The sequence below is a fragment of the Geotrypetes seraphini genome, chromosome 16 (genome assembly GCF_902459505.1).
Source record: "Geotrypetes seraphini chromosome 16, aGeoSer1.1, whole genome shotgun sequence".
Classification (NCBI taxonomy): Eukaryota; Metazoa; Chordata; class Amphibia; order Gymnophiona; family Dermophiidae; genus Geotrypetes; species Geotrypetes seraphini.
This window is the reverse complement of record NC_047099.1, coordinates 17,304,327-17,318,857: the sequence shown is the minus strand read 5'-3', so window position 1 is coordinate 17,318,857 and position 14,531 is coordinate 17,304,327. Positions and strand designations below refer to the sequence as shown.

Genomic DNA, 14,531 nt, shown 5'->3' with positions numbered 1-14,531 from the left:
TAGGGGATAGTGGAGAGCCTTGCAGGACTCCACAATTCGGTTTCCAGGGGGAGGATGAGGTGCCATTCATGTTAACAATGTAAGAACGAGAGCGGAGGAATTTAGAGAACCAACCTAGGACTGTGGAGTTGATACCTATCTCAGAGAGTTGGTAAACAAGAATATCATGGTGAACAACGTCGAAAGCAGCAGAAAGGTCAAATTGTAGGAGGACGGCGAACTTGTTTCGACAGTGAAGTTGTTGAACCCTTGAAATCAGGGAAACAGTAGGGATTCGGTGCTTAAGTTAGGACGAAAGCCATATTGATAGGGTAAAAGAATAGAGAATCTCTCTAAGTATGATGAGAGTTGGGAAGAAATGATGGACTCTAGCATCTTGGTTAGGAGAGGGATATTTGCAATTGGGTGATAGCTGGATGGTATGGAAGGGTCAAGGTCAGATTTTTTCAGTAGTGGGGTCAAGGCGATATGACCCATTTCTGGGGAGAAATGGCCCGACTGAAGGGCGGAGTTTATGAGAATGGTGATAGAAGAAATAGCCTGAGCGGGAATGTTCTCGTATAGGTAGGAGGGGAATGCTCTCACTATCTCCAAATGAGATTATTGCAATTCTGTTTATACGAGAATCGTCAACTCAACTGAAGCACCTACAGACCATACAGAACAGCTCTGTACCTGCTCTGCCACACACAATGTTTTGACAAGTTAACTGCGCTGTTCCTATGACTTCATTGGTTGCCCGTACAGTATCGTTCTTTCTAATTCTGTATTTAACACAAAAAACACTTCACACTGTTCTGTCCTCATAATCTTTCCACATTAGTTATTCCCTATAACCCATCACGACAACTACATTTTCTCGATGCAAATCAATTGATGCTCCCAGGTCCGTGTCAGGCTCATTATGAGTTTGCTAGGAAAACCACCTTATTTTTTATGGCTCCAAAATCCTGGAATGATCTAACCCTGTATATTCATCTGGAACCCAACTTACTGAAATTTAAGATTATGTTGAAGAAACTCCTTTTTGAAAAGGCTTTTAATCTTAGACCCTCCTGATAAACTTCCACTTTTTTTCCTTATTTATTTAGTTTGATGCCTGGGGAAACTAGGATAAACAGTGGCGTACCAAGGGGGGGGGAAGTCAGCCCCGGATGCACGCTCCGAAGGGGTGCACAGCTGGTCAGGTCCGGAACCTTCCGCGCTGCTCTAAACGGCACCTCAGTGCGGCTGCTGTACTTATTCTGGAGCAGAGTCGGCAGCCGCGCTGAAGTGTAGAAGGTCCCGCGATGCTCTGGAAGAGGTAAGTGACATTGGAGGGGGATGGACTAGCAGTCGCAGTCTTTGCGGGACCTTGCCACAACTCCCTGCATGTGCCGGTCCACCCCCCTCCGATGTCACTTACCTCTTCTGGAACAGAGGCATCAGAAGCAGTCATTGCGGAACCTTGCTGATTTGGATGGAGAGAGAAAGGAACATAGCAGGGTGGTGGAAGGAGAAAAAGGGGTTCAGAGTGATATGGAAGGGTGGTGAAGGGAGATAAAGGGGGTCAGGGTGGTGGAGGGAGAGAAAGGACGTTAGGGTGGTATGGAAGGGTGGTGAAGGGTGAGAAAGGGGGGCAGGGTAGTATGGATGGGTGGTGAAGGATGAGAAAAGGGGTCAGAGTGGTATGGAAGGGTGGTGGAGGGAGAGAAAGGGGGCAGATGCTGATGGAATTGGTGTGCAGGGAAAGGGAAAAGAGACATAAAGAGGAAGGAATTGGGTTGGAGGGAAAGAAATTGGATTGGGTTTGGATTGGAGGGAAAGAAAGGGGGCAGATGCTGATTGAAGTGGGGGGAAGGGAGAGGAGAGAGTGAAATGCCAGATCATGGGGGTATGAGAGAGGGAAGGAGAGGAGAGAGATGCCAGACCATTGGAGGAGGGAAGGGAAGAAAATGGATGCCAGACCAATGGGGGTGAAGGGAGAGATGGAAGGGGGAGGCATAAAGTTTCTGGAAGGGGAATAGAAGGAGAAAAGGGGCAGAAAAAGGGTAGACAGTGGATGAAAGGAAGACAGTGACAAGAAGATGAGGAAAGCAGAGACCAGAAAAGACAAGGTAGAAAAAATTATATTTATTTATTTTTTTTGCTTTAGGGGAGATGCATTGCTGTTTCTGTGGTGTTGTATTGTATGCAGAATTCAGCTTCTTGATGCTTCAGTTTAACCTTTGTCTACATATTTCTATTTTATCTCCCTATTTACAAAACTGTAGAGCATTTTTTAGCATTGGCTGTGGTGGTAACAGGTCTGATGCTCAGAATTCTATGAGCGTCTGAGCTGTTACCACCGTGGCTAAAAACCACACTACAGTTTTGTAAAAGAGGGAGGGGTTAGTTTGTGATTACATATTACATACTAGGCAAAGGTTTTTTCTGTGTTCTGTGTGTTCGAAAGACATGGTTTTCTGTTAGGATTGACTGTGCAGGATTGATCTGTACTAGTCTGGCTTGTTTAGTTTTACAATGGGTGTATTGATGTTGTACTGCTCACTGCAGTATGTAAGATGCTGCCTTTTTCTAGGTACATTCTTGTGTGACATGTGGATTGTTACTAAAAATCATGTTTTTCATACAGATGGGGGGGTGTTAAAAATGATGGGCCTCGGGTGTCACATATGCTAGGTACGCCACTGAGGATAAACACATCATTTTAAAATTATTTTAATCACTTGTTTGTGTGAATGCACTTACTTTCCTGTTATTATATGGAGTTCTTTTCTTTACAGAGTTTTAAATTAACATTTGTACACCACATTGACCCATGTGTTGGAAATGGTAGTATATCAATAAAGCACAGTTACTTACCGTAACAGGTGTTATCCAGGGACAGCAGGCAGATATTCTTTACGCATGGGTGACGTCACCGACGGAGCCCACGGTACGGACCTTTTTACTAGAAAGTTCTAGTTGGCCGCACCGCGCGTGCGCGAGTGCCTTCCCGCCCGACGGAGGAGAGCGTGGTCCCCAGTTAGTATAAGCCAGCTAAGAAGCCAACCCGGGGAGGAGGGTGGGACGTAAGAATATCTGCCTGCTGTCCCTGGATAACACCATTTACGGTAAGTAACTGTGCTTTATCCCAGGACAAGCAGGCAGCATATTCTTTACGCATGGGTGACCTCCAAGCTAACAAAGAGGGAGGAGGGATGGTTGGCCATTAGGAAAATAAATTCTGAAGTACAGATTGGCCGAAGTGCCCATCCCGTCTGGAGAAAGCATCCAGACAGTAGTGAGTAGTGAATGTGTGAACTGAGGACCAGGTGGCCGCCTTGCAGATTTCCTCAATGGGTGTGGAACGGAGGAAAGCAACAGAAGCGGCCATAGCTCTTACCCTGTGGGCCGTGACAGCGCCGTCTAGTGACAGACCGGCCCGAGCGTAACAGAACGCGATGCAAGCTGCAAGCCAGTTGGATAGCGTCCGTTTAGAGACCGGTCGACCCAAACGATTTGGGTCGAAGGTCAGGAAGAGCTGAGGGGACAAGCGGTGAGCCCTTGTACGATCAAGATAGTAAGCCAGGGCACGCTTGCAGTCAAGACTGTGCAATGCCTGTTCTCCGGGATGTGAATGAGGTTTCGGAAAGAAAACAGGCAACACAATGGACTGGTTGAGGTGAAAAGCTGAGACCACCTTTGGAAGGAACTTTGGATGGGTGCGCAGAACCACCTTGTCATGGTGAAAAATAGTGAACGGTGGATCGGCAACCAGTGCATGAAGCTCACTAACCCTCCTGGCAGAGGTGATGGCAATGAGGAAAAGAACCTTCCATGTCAGAAATTTGAGCGAAGTTGTGGCAAGCGGCTCAAAGGGAGGTTTCATGAGAGCAGATAAAACCACATTCAGGTCCCAGACGACCGGGGGAGGCTTCAGAGGTGGTTTGATGTTGAAGAGGCCCCTCATGAATCGGGAAACCAGAGGGTGAGCCGTGAGAGGTTTTCCTAAGACAGGTTCATGAAAAGCCGTGATGGCACTGAGATGGACTCTGATAGAGGTAGACTTGAGGCCTGCGTTGGACAGGGAGAGCAAGTAGTCCAGAACAGTTTCCACCGCTAAAGAGGTGGGATTGTGATGATGACGGAGGCACCAAGAGGAGAACCTGGTCCACTTCTGATGGTAACATTGGAGGGTGGTCGGTTTCCTGGAGGCGTCCAAAATGAGACGGACAGGCTGAGACAGATTTCCTGAAGAGGTCAGCCCGAGAGAAACCAAGCTGTCAGGTGGAGCGAAGACAGATTGGGATGTAGTAGAGACCGATGTTGCTGTGTAAGTAGAGTAGGAAACACAGGCAGAGGAATGGGATCCCTGGAGCTGAGCTGAAGCAGGAGGGAGAACCAGTGTTGACGAGGCCACCGGGGAGCTATGAGGATCATGGTGGCTCCGTCCCTGCGGAGTTTGGATAAAGTCCGCAACATCAGAGGTAGAGGAGGAAAGGCATAGAGGAACCGATCCATCCAGTCGAGAAGGAATGCATCCGGGGCCAGACGATGAGGAGAGAAGAGTCTGGAGCAGAACTGGGGCAGCTGATGGTTGTGAGGAGCTGCGAATAGGTCCACCTGCGGAGTGCCCCAGCGAGCAAAGATGGAGTGGAGCGTGGGAGGGTCCAAAGTCCACTCGTGAGGTTGAAGGATGCGGCTGAGATTGTCGGCCAGGGAGTTCTGTTCGCCCTGGATGTAGACAGCCTTGAGGAAGAGACTGCGGGCCGTGGCCCAGGTCCAAATGCGAAGAGCCTCCTGACAAAGGAGGCGAGATCCGGTGCCGCCCTGTTTGTTGATGTAGTACATGGCAACTTGGTTGTCCGTGCACAGGAGCAGAACCTGAGGGCAAAGAAGGTGCTGGAAAGCCTTGAGGGCATAGAACATGGCTCGTAGTTCCAGGAAATTGATGTGATGAAGACGCTCCTGCGGGGTCCAAAGACCTTGGGTGCGTAGGTCTCCCAGGTGAGCTCCCCATGCATAAGGGGAGGCATCCGTGGTGATGGTCATGGAATGCGGGGGCAGATGAAAAAGAAGGCCCCTGGAAAGATTTGAGGAGTTCAACCACCATTGTAGAGATTGCTGAAGAGACGATGTCACAGAGATGGGATGAGAAAGAAGATTCGAGGTCTGCGACCATTGGTTGGCCAGAGTCCATTGAGGTGTCCTGAGGTGGAGTCGTGCCAGGGGAAGCACATGCACCGTCGAGGCCATGTGGCCCAGGAGGACCATCATCTGTCTGGCAGAAATGGAGTGATGAAGGAGCACCTGACGACACAGGCGGAGCAGGTTCCGCTGACGGTCGGAGGGGAGAAACGCCCTCATTAGTGTGGTGTCGAGAACTGCTCCAATGAACTGAAGGCGCTGCGTGGGAAGCAGATGCGACTTGGGGTAGTTGATCTCGAACCCCAGGAGGTGGAGGAGAGAGATGGTCTGATGAGTGGCTTGTAGCACAAGCGGAGACGTAGGTGCTTTCACCAACCAATCGTCCAAGTAGGGAAACACCTGGAGGTTGTGAGACCTGAGGAAGGCCGCCGCCACAATGAGGCATTTGGTGAACACCCTGGGTGATGAAGCGAGGCCAAAAGGTAGCACTTTGTACTGATAATGGCGATGGTGCACCTGGAATCTTAGGTAGCGACGTGAAGCTGGATTGATTGGTATGTGAGTGTAGGCCTCTTTGAGGTCCAGGGAACATAGCCAGTCGTTCTGAGAGAGATGAGGGTAAAGCGTGGCAAGGGAGAGCATTCTGAACTTCTCCGTGACAAGACATTTGTTGAGGTCCCTGAGATCGAGAATGGGACGTAGGTCTCCTGTCTTTTTTGGAACCAGAAAGTAACGGGAGTAGAATCCCCGGCCCCTTTGTTCCAGAGGTACTTCTTCGATGGCATTGAGGAGAAGGAGGGATTGGACCTCCCTCAGGAGGAGGGGGGTTTGAGTTGAAAGAGAAGCAGACTCTACGGGAGGATTGTCTGGTGGAAGAGTCTGGAAGTTGAGAGAGTAGCCGTGGCGGATGATGTTGAGGACCCACTGGTCCGATGTGATGACCTCCCAACGGCTGAGAAAAATGTGGAGCCTGCCTCCGATTGGTTGAGGGAGAGGCAATGAGGGTGGAAGACTGGCTAAGCCCTGGAGAGAGGAGTCAAAAGGGCTGAGAAGGTTTGGCAGGAGGAAGAGGCTTGGCAGGTTGATTAGACTGTGCACGAGCCTGGGTGTGGTGTTGTTGGCGAGCCCGTCTAGGTTGCTGTGAAGGCGGGTTAAGCGGCCTAGCGGAGAACCTGCGCTGGTAAGAAGACTGTGGTTTGTAAGGCCGAGCAGGAGGGGCCTTCTTCTTTGGTTTAATGAGAGTATCCCATCTGGTCTCATGGGCGGAGAGTTTTTGTGTGGTGGTATCCAGAGACTCTCCGAACAATTCGTCTCCTGTACATGGGGCGTTGGCTAGTCGGTCCTGATGGTTGACATCCAGATCAGAGACCCTGAGCCAGGCCAGGCGGCGCATGGCCACAGCGATGGCAGATGCACGAGAGGTGAGCTCAAAGGAGTCATAGATGGAGCGTACCATAAATTTTCTAAGTTGAAGCAGGCTGGAGATGTGCTGCTGGAATAGTGGGACCTTGTGCTCCGGCATGTACTTTTGCATGGCGGAGAGTTGCATTACCAGATGTTTCAGGTAGAATGAAAAGTGGAAAGAGTAATTGTTTGCCCTGTTGGCAAGCATGGCATTCTGGTAGAGCCGCTTGCCAAACTTGTCCATAGTTTTGCCCTCCCTGCCAGGAGGGGTAGAGGCATATACACTGGAGCCTTGAGTCTTTTTTAAAGTGGACTCAACCAGGAGAGATTCATGGGGCAGCTGGGGTTTATCAAATCCCGGGATTGGAATAACCCTGTAAAGGCTATCCAGTTTACGGGGTGCCCCAGGGACAGTTAATGGATTTTCCCAATTTTTATAAAAAGTTTCCCGTAGGATGTCATGCACGGGTAACTTCAGGAACTCCTTAGGGGGTTGATCGAAATCTAATGCCTCCAGGAAAGCTTGTGATTTCTTGGAATCAGACTCCAGAGGCAAAGATAAGGCCCCCGATAACTCCCTGAGGAATTTCGAAAAAGAAGATTGCTCAGGTCTAGATGTGGTATCGGGGGCCGAGGGCTCTTCGTCCGACGACGATGCATCCTCCTCGGTACCGAGGGGAGATTCCTCCCAGAGGTCCGGGTCTCTGACATCGGTGTGTGCGTGCCGAGAGACTGGAGTGGAAGGCTCGGTATGATGAGCTTTAGACCGAGACTTGCCTGAGCGTACCGAGACGGTACCGGGGGATGAAGACCTGTGTCTGTCTCGGTCCCGGGAAGAACGGTGCCGGTCAGGTTCGCGGGAAGACCGGTGTTCCGCTCGGTCTCGAGGAGGATCGGATGTCGTCAGAGCGACGGCCCTCGGCATGGGCATGGATATGCGGTGCCGAGAGAATGGGCATGGATGGGTCCATAGGCACCGATGGCGTGGATACCGGTTGGACGGTGTGGGGCTCGGGCCGGTCTGGTACCGAAAGCAGCGGTGCCAGGATAGAGGGCAAGAGCTGTTTAAGTTGCGTTTGGAGTTGTTCCTGCAACTTATCCTGGAGGATGGCCGCAATGCGGTCATCCAGGGGTGGCACCGGAACCACTTTTTTCTGCTTTGGTTCCATGGGTGCCGCTCTACGCTCCGGCGATGAGGAGGCCGATGACGAGGCACTCACCGATATCGGAGCGGAGCGCTTTTTAGTTCGGCGTGGAGCCGAAAGAGCCGGTGTCGCCACCGAGGTGGGAGGGCGCTCAAGGGTGGAAGGCTTCTTAGCCGGCTTACCTGGCGCCGGTGGCGCCGATGTGATGTCAGGCGGTGTCGAGGTGGTCGGTGCCGACTTCGATGGTGCCGCAGTTGAAGAAGTCGAGTCCATAGTCGGGCCGGTGCCGAACAGCAGACTTTGCTGGATTTGGCGATTCTTCAAAGTGCGTTTTTTAAGAGTGGCACAGCGGGTGCACGAGTCCGCCCGATGCTCCGGTCCCAAACACTGTAAACACCAATTGTGTGGGTCAGTGAGGGAGATCGGGCGTGCACACCGCTGGCACTTCTTAAAACCGGGCTGCGGGGGCATGAATGGAAACACGGCCTCCGCAAAATCAAACCCCGAGGCCTGGATCGTGACAACAGGCCCCGCCGGGGCAAAGACAAAAACGAAACAAAAAGAAAAAATTTTTTTTTTTTTTTTTTGGAAATGAAATAAAAAAGCAACCCGAAGGTAAATAAACGAAAAAAGAACGCGAGCGGGAAGGCAAAAAGAGGTTTTCAATCGGAGTTGAAAAACGCACGTCTTCTTCGCTCCGCGGAAACGAAGAAACTGGGGACCACGCTCTCCTCCGTCGGGCGGGAAGGCACTCGCGCACGCGCGGTGCGGCCAACTAGAACTTTCTAGTAAAAAGGTCCGTACCGTGGGCTCCGTCGGTGACGTCACCCATGCGTAAAGAATATGCTGCCTGCTTGTCCTGGGATAAACAATAAACCAGTGTCTCACAAATTTTATGAGTCGTGGTACACCAAACTGGTGGCCGCAGCTCGTGGGCACCCAGAAGTGCGCGGAAGCCCTCCAGACGGGGCCCTGAGCCGCCAATGGGGGGGGGTGCTAACAAAGAAGAGGCACGGAGAGGAGGAGAGACGCCAGGGAGGAGAGGGGCTGGTGGCAGTTGACTGCCTATAAGATGTGCTTCTCGACATGTCCTGAAGGCAGTCAGCTGGTGCTGGCGCGTCTCCTCCTCCCCAGCATCTCATGGCGCACCTGAAATCTCATGAGGCACACTAGTTTGCAATACACTGTTATAAACCATAAACTGACAGACCTACCAGCCACTGGGCTCTTCACTCTCCAGAAAATTGCACGAAAATGATCCAGGTCAGTCCATGAGGTGCTGAACTTGGTGACAAGTTTCTTCAGGGAAAGTTCTATCAAACTGCCAGGAAAAAAACAGTAGTTGAATGAATGAAGGAAAGAGAGAGAAAGGAGGCAGAAAGAGCAATCCAGGCATTTTTGGTTGGTCCTCAAGCTCTTTGGTTGCTGATATTATATTGGGCAAATTATTGGGCCGTAACACCCAATGACTTACCCCATTCCATTCAAGAAAGTCCAAATATGAGACAAAAAAATGTATTAAAAAAGTACAGGTACTCGCTGACTTACGACCTATTCAAGTTACGACTGTTCGAATTTACGATGCGTTTACGACAGTTTCCCCCGCCTGCTGTTAGCAGCTCCAGTCCCCGTACTCCCAAGTCATAGAAACATAGAAAGATGATGGAGGCACTGATTAAAGACAGCATCTGTGAGCACATCGAAAAAAAATGGGCAGCTAAAACCGAGTCAACTTGGCTTCTGCAAGGGTAGGTCATGCCTCACAAACTTATTGTACTTCTTTGAGGGGGTGAACAGCCAGGTGGATAAAGGGGAATCTATAGACATCATTTACCTTGACTTCCAAAAAGCCTTCGACAAGGTGCCACATGAGAGACTGCTTAAAAAGATATGGAACCACGGGGTACAAGGGGAGGTCCACCGATGGATCAAAAACTGGCTGGCAAACAGGAAGCAGAGGGTTGGCGTAAAGGGCCACAACTCAGACTGGAAAGGGGTCACGAGCGGAGTTCCGCAGGGGTCCGTGCTGGGACCGCTCCTGTTCAATATCTACATAAACAACCTAGAGGCGGGAACCAAGTGTGAAGTCATTAAATATGCAGATGACACCAAACTATACAGCAGGGCTCAAACCAGGGAAGACTGCGAAGATCTCCAAAAGGATCTAACGCAGCTGGAAAAGTGGGCCGAAAAATGGCAGATAAGCTTCAACGTGGGGAAATGCAAGGTCATGCACGTGGGGAAAAAGAACCCGATGTTCACATACAAAATGGGGGGAACACCACTAGGGGTCAGTAACCTGGAGAGAGACCTGGGAGTGATGGTAGACGCAACACTGAAGGCATCGGCGCAATGCGCCACGGCCTCAAGGAAAGCAAACAGAATGTTGGGTATCATTAAGAAGGGTATTACGACCAGGACGAAGGAAGTCATCATGCCACTGTATCGTGCAATGGTACGGCCCATTCTGGAGTACTGTGTCCAGTACTGGTCACCGTACCTCAAGAAAGACATGGCGGTACTTGAGGGAGTACAAAGAAGAGCAACTAAACTGATAAAGGGAATGGAAAATCTCCCATATACCGACAGATTGAAGCAGTTGGGACTTTTCTCCCTAGAGAAGCAAAGACTTAGAGGAGACATGATAGAAACCTTCAAGATCCTGAAGGGCATAGAAAAAGTAGACAGGGACAGATTTTTCAAATTAAGGGGCACCACAAGTACAAGGGGGGACTCGGAGAAATTGAAAGGGGACAGGTTTAGAACAAACGCTAGGAAGTTCTTTTTCACTCAGAGGGTGGTGGATACATGGAACGCGCTTCCATAGGCTGTTGTAGACAAGAAAACATTAAATGGTTTCAAAGAAGGTTTGGATAGATTCCTAGAAGAAAAAGGGATTGAGGGGTATAGATAGGTATAGACCATTGCTCAGGCAATGGGCCTGATGGGCTGCCGTGGGAGCAGACCGCTGGGCAGGATGGACCTATGGTCTGCCTCAGCGGAGGCAACTTCTTACATAGAGACATAGAAGATGATGGCAGAAAAGGGCTACAACCCATCAAGTCTGCCCACTCTGCTTACCCACCCCCTGTCTATGCCCTAATGACCCAATTTCCTTATCTTTACCCTCGTAAGGATCCCACATGGGTATCCCATTTATTCTTAAAGTCTGGCACGCTATCTGCCTCGATCACCTGCACTGGAAGCTTGTTCCAATGTTCAACCAGTCTCTCTGTGAAGAAATACTTTCTGGTGTCGCCATGAAATTTTCCGCCCCTGAGTTTGAGCGGGTGCCCTCTTGTGGCCGAGGGTCCCTTGAGAAAGAAAATATCATCTTCCACTTCAACACGTCCCGTGAGGTACTTAAATGTTTCGATCATGTCTCCCCTCTCCCTACGTTCCTCGAGAGTGTAGAGCTGCAATTTGTTCAGTCTCTCTTTGTACGAGAGACCCTTGAGCCCCGAGATCATCCTGGTGGCCGTCCACTGAACCGATTCAATTCTGCGCACATCTTTACTATAATGTGGCCTCCAGAATTGCACACAGTACTCCAGATGAGGTCTCACCATGGCCCTATACAACGGCATTATGACTTCAGGCTTTCGGCTGACGAAACTTCTATTGATACAACCCAATATTTGCCTTGCCTTAGATGAAGCCTTCTCCACTTGATTGGCAGTTTTCATGTCTGCACTGATGATTACTCCTAAATCTCGTTCTGCTGAAGTCCTAGTTAAAGTTTCTCCGTTCAAGAAGTCTCTCCGTTCAAGAAGTCTCACTATGCAGCAGTAAAAATATAAAAAGGAGGAGGCGCCACAACGAATGTTCACCACAAAGGGATTGTGCTGTTCTTGACTTAGAAAGTAAGAAAATGTTGATAAAATATTACTTTAAGATGATTACAATAGCATTACCCAGTCTAATACAGTATTGTTACCCTAGTCTAACATAGGCCGACTTATGTCCCGATCAACTTACGACCTGTCAATCGTAACCAATTACGGTCGTAAGTCGACGAGCACCTGTACATATAAAAATTTGCACTAAGATCCATCACAGCCATGTTTCAGCAAACGCCCGCATCAGGGGCAAATTAGGTACTCTTGTGGTCTTCAATCTCAAATAATGTCTGATGTTTTCCCTAGAAAGCTGGACTTACAAAGGCAGCACCAAAACAATCTGTTCATGTGTGAACCAAACGGTTCATAGACAAAAGCGCGCGATGACAAAGGCGCGCCGACAACCCAGCGCAGACAACTGAGCGCAAGGCGGAAGCGCGCCGAAGAAAAACAGTATTTTAAAGGGCTCCGATGGGGGGTGTTGGTGGGGAACCCCCTCCACTTTACTTAACAGAGATCACGCCGGCATTGTGGGGGGTTTGGGGGGTTGTAACCCCCCTCATTTACTGGAAACAACTTTTTCTCTCTTTTTTAGGGAAAAAGTGAAGTTGTCAGTATAATGTGGGGGTTTACAACCCCCTAAACCCCCCACAATGCTGGCGTGATCTCTGTTAAGTAAAGTGGGGTGGTTCCCCCCCCCACACACCCCCTGTCGGAGCCCTTTAAAATACTGTTTTTCTTCGGCGCACTTCCGCCTTGCGCTCAGTTGTCTGCGCTGGGTTGTCGACGCGCCTTTGTCATCGCGCGCTTTTGATCTGTCACCGAACCAAACATTAAAATTACCCTGTATATCCTTTTATCTTCTACCCCACCCCCTACTTCTTCCTCCCCTCACCCATTCTGACCTTGTGAGACCCAAAATGGAAGCAGTGCTACAGAATGACATGGGGGGGGGGAAATTTGGCCCCATCCCTGCAAACTGCCTGATTCCACCTGCACAAGCCTCGAATAGTTATGATTTTATATTGAACTTATTTTAGTAAAGTATAAAAAGAAACAATATTCTGTAGAATTATAATTTTATAAATACAAATAATACAGAGCAAGGATCAACAAAATCCCTGTCTCCCCTCCCCTTTACAAATATTCCTTCCACTATCGAGAAAACTGAATAAGCCAAATTACAGTAGACCCTCAATATTCGCGGGGGTTAGGGGCAGAGCCGGCCCGCGAATGGGGAAAAATAGCGAATAAGTTTCTGGGCCGGCTCTGATCCTCCTGCGTCCCCAGACCTTATCTGGTGGTCTAGTGGTGACACAGGGCAGGAGTGATCTTCCTATGCTCCTGCCCCGTGCAGAGTCATCATCAAAATGGCTGCCATGAGTTCCTGGCACACTTCAGGGACAAGGCCATTTACCGCTCCATGGGGCAGTGAAAAGTTTTGCCCCCATACCTGTGACAAACGGCTGATTTTTTTCCTTGTTTGCCACGGATAGCCGCGGAGCCTATAGAGACTGTGCTTTGTAAATCCCTGCAGCTAATGTACAATCAGGGCTCTGCATGGGATTATTTGAGGCCCCATGAAACTTACGCATATTGCAATGAATTCTTGAAATCACTCTGCTTCTCATTGTGAAACCTAACATCCTGAGGCAGCTCCTCTTCATTCCTGACAGAGATACACTTAGGAATGCCTGGCTTCCACTGCATCCATCTGGAAAAGGAAAGCAAATGAAAACCTGCTGCACGCGTAACATAGTGCTGAAAGAAAAGCCCTTCCCTTGTACTATAAGCTACAGAGAACATAATTTTATTGACTGATTAGTGTGATTTATACTGCCATTAGTGGCAGTGTAATGTAGCAGATAAGACCGTTTGGCCCATCCAATCTGTATGGTGGTCCATACATGCACTGCTCTCTTAAGATCTCCCAGGCACCTGCAGGAAGTTGAGTCATCTCCTTTTGTTTTTAGCTAGGAAGTGGAGTCCTACTATTATACTGTACCTTAGAAGGTACCATTGCTTTGCTGCTGTTTTGGGTTTTTTAATCTTATTTCCTCTTCTTAGGAGCTTAATCGAAGCCATACCACCTCTAACCCATTTAGTTTCACTTCTCCCCTTTTTAGCTCTCCATCTTTTTAGGAAGTTACCAACTTTTTAAAGGAATTCATCCAAGGCAATCTATATGTACTGTTGTTTAAATGCTTTTTTACTGCTGTAATTATCTATTGCTTATGTCTGAATTATTCTTCATAAGCAAGAATAATTCAGACATAAGCAATAGATAATTACAGCAGTAAAAAAGCATTTAAACAACAGTACACATTATGGCATAGTATGCTACTTACAATGTCAATACAGTACACATTAAAACATCTTGATAGACAGCATAGGGTGTAATTGGAGATGGAACATATAGATGGATAAGATAAAGTAACAGGAGTTAGACAGAACCAAGGGTGGCTGTACATATTTGTGAACCTAAACTAAGGCCATTTTCTGCTTCTTCTGCATCTCATGCTCACGCCACCACCGCCCTCTGTATCTGTTCTAGGCAGGCTGAAAGCTCTGTAACAGTTCTGGTTAACACCACCTCTGCTGGGTAGTAATTCCAGGAAAGTACAGAGGGCATGTACACCCCACAACAATGGAAACGTGCCAAAGATGAAGTATTTGTGCAAATTCAAAGTTTCACCAGTCAAAACAATTGTCATCTAGGTGAACATGAAGCAAAAAATATTATCGAGTTTAATTTACAATTCTCCTGATTGCATGAGGTTCCCCATGTGATGGACATAACAACATAGACAATGAAAGCAGATAAAGACCATAGGCCTATACAGTTTGCCCATTCATACCATCCACCATAGCTTCCTCTCCCTTAGAGAGCCTATGTGTTTGTCCCATGCTTTCATGAATTTGGATACAATCTTGGCCTATTTTAGTGCTGAGACTCCTAAGTCACTCACTGACTTCATGAAAATTAAAAAATAATAATTCTGTATGAGATTCAAAGTTAGACACCCACAGT

General features: G+C 48.7%; 1 protein-coding gene across 1 annotated transcript in view; it reads right to left on the bottom strand.

Annotated features, from left to right (window-relative positions):
- ALOX12 (arachidonate 12-lipoxygenase, 12S type) overlaps nucleotides 1-14,531 on the bottom strand; it is a 99,710-nt gene that overhangs the window by 50,425 nt on the left and 34,754 nt on the right. The window contains exons 4-5 of the mRNA XM_033925159.1: nucleotides 13,092-13,214; nucleotides 8,876-8,982 (exon numbers count right to left, since the gene is read on the bottom strand). Of these exons, the coding sequence (XP_033781050.1) occupies nucleotides 8,876-8,982; nucleotides 13,092-13,214 (230 nt within the window). The remainder of the gene's footprint in view (nucleotides 1-8,875; nucleotides 8,983-13,091; nucleotides 13,215-14,531) is intronic.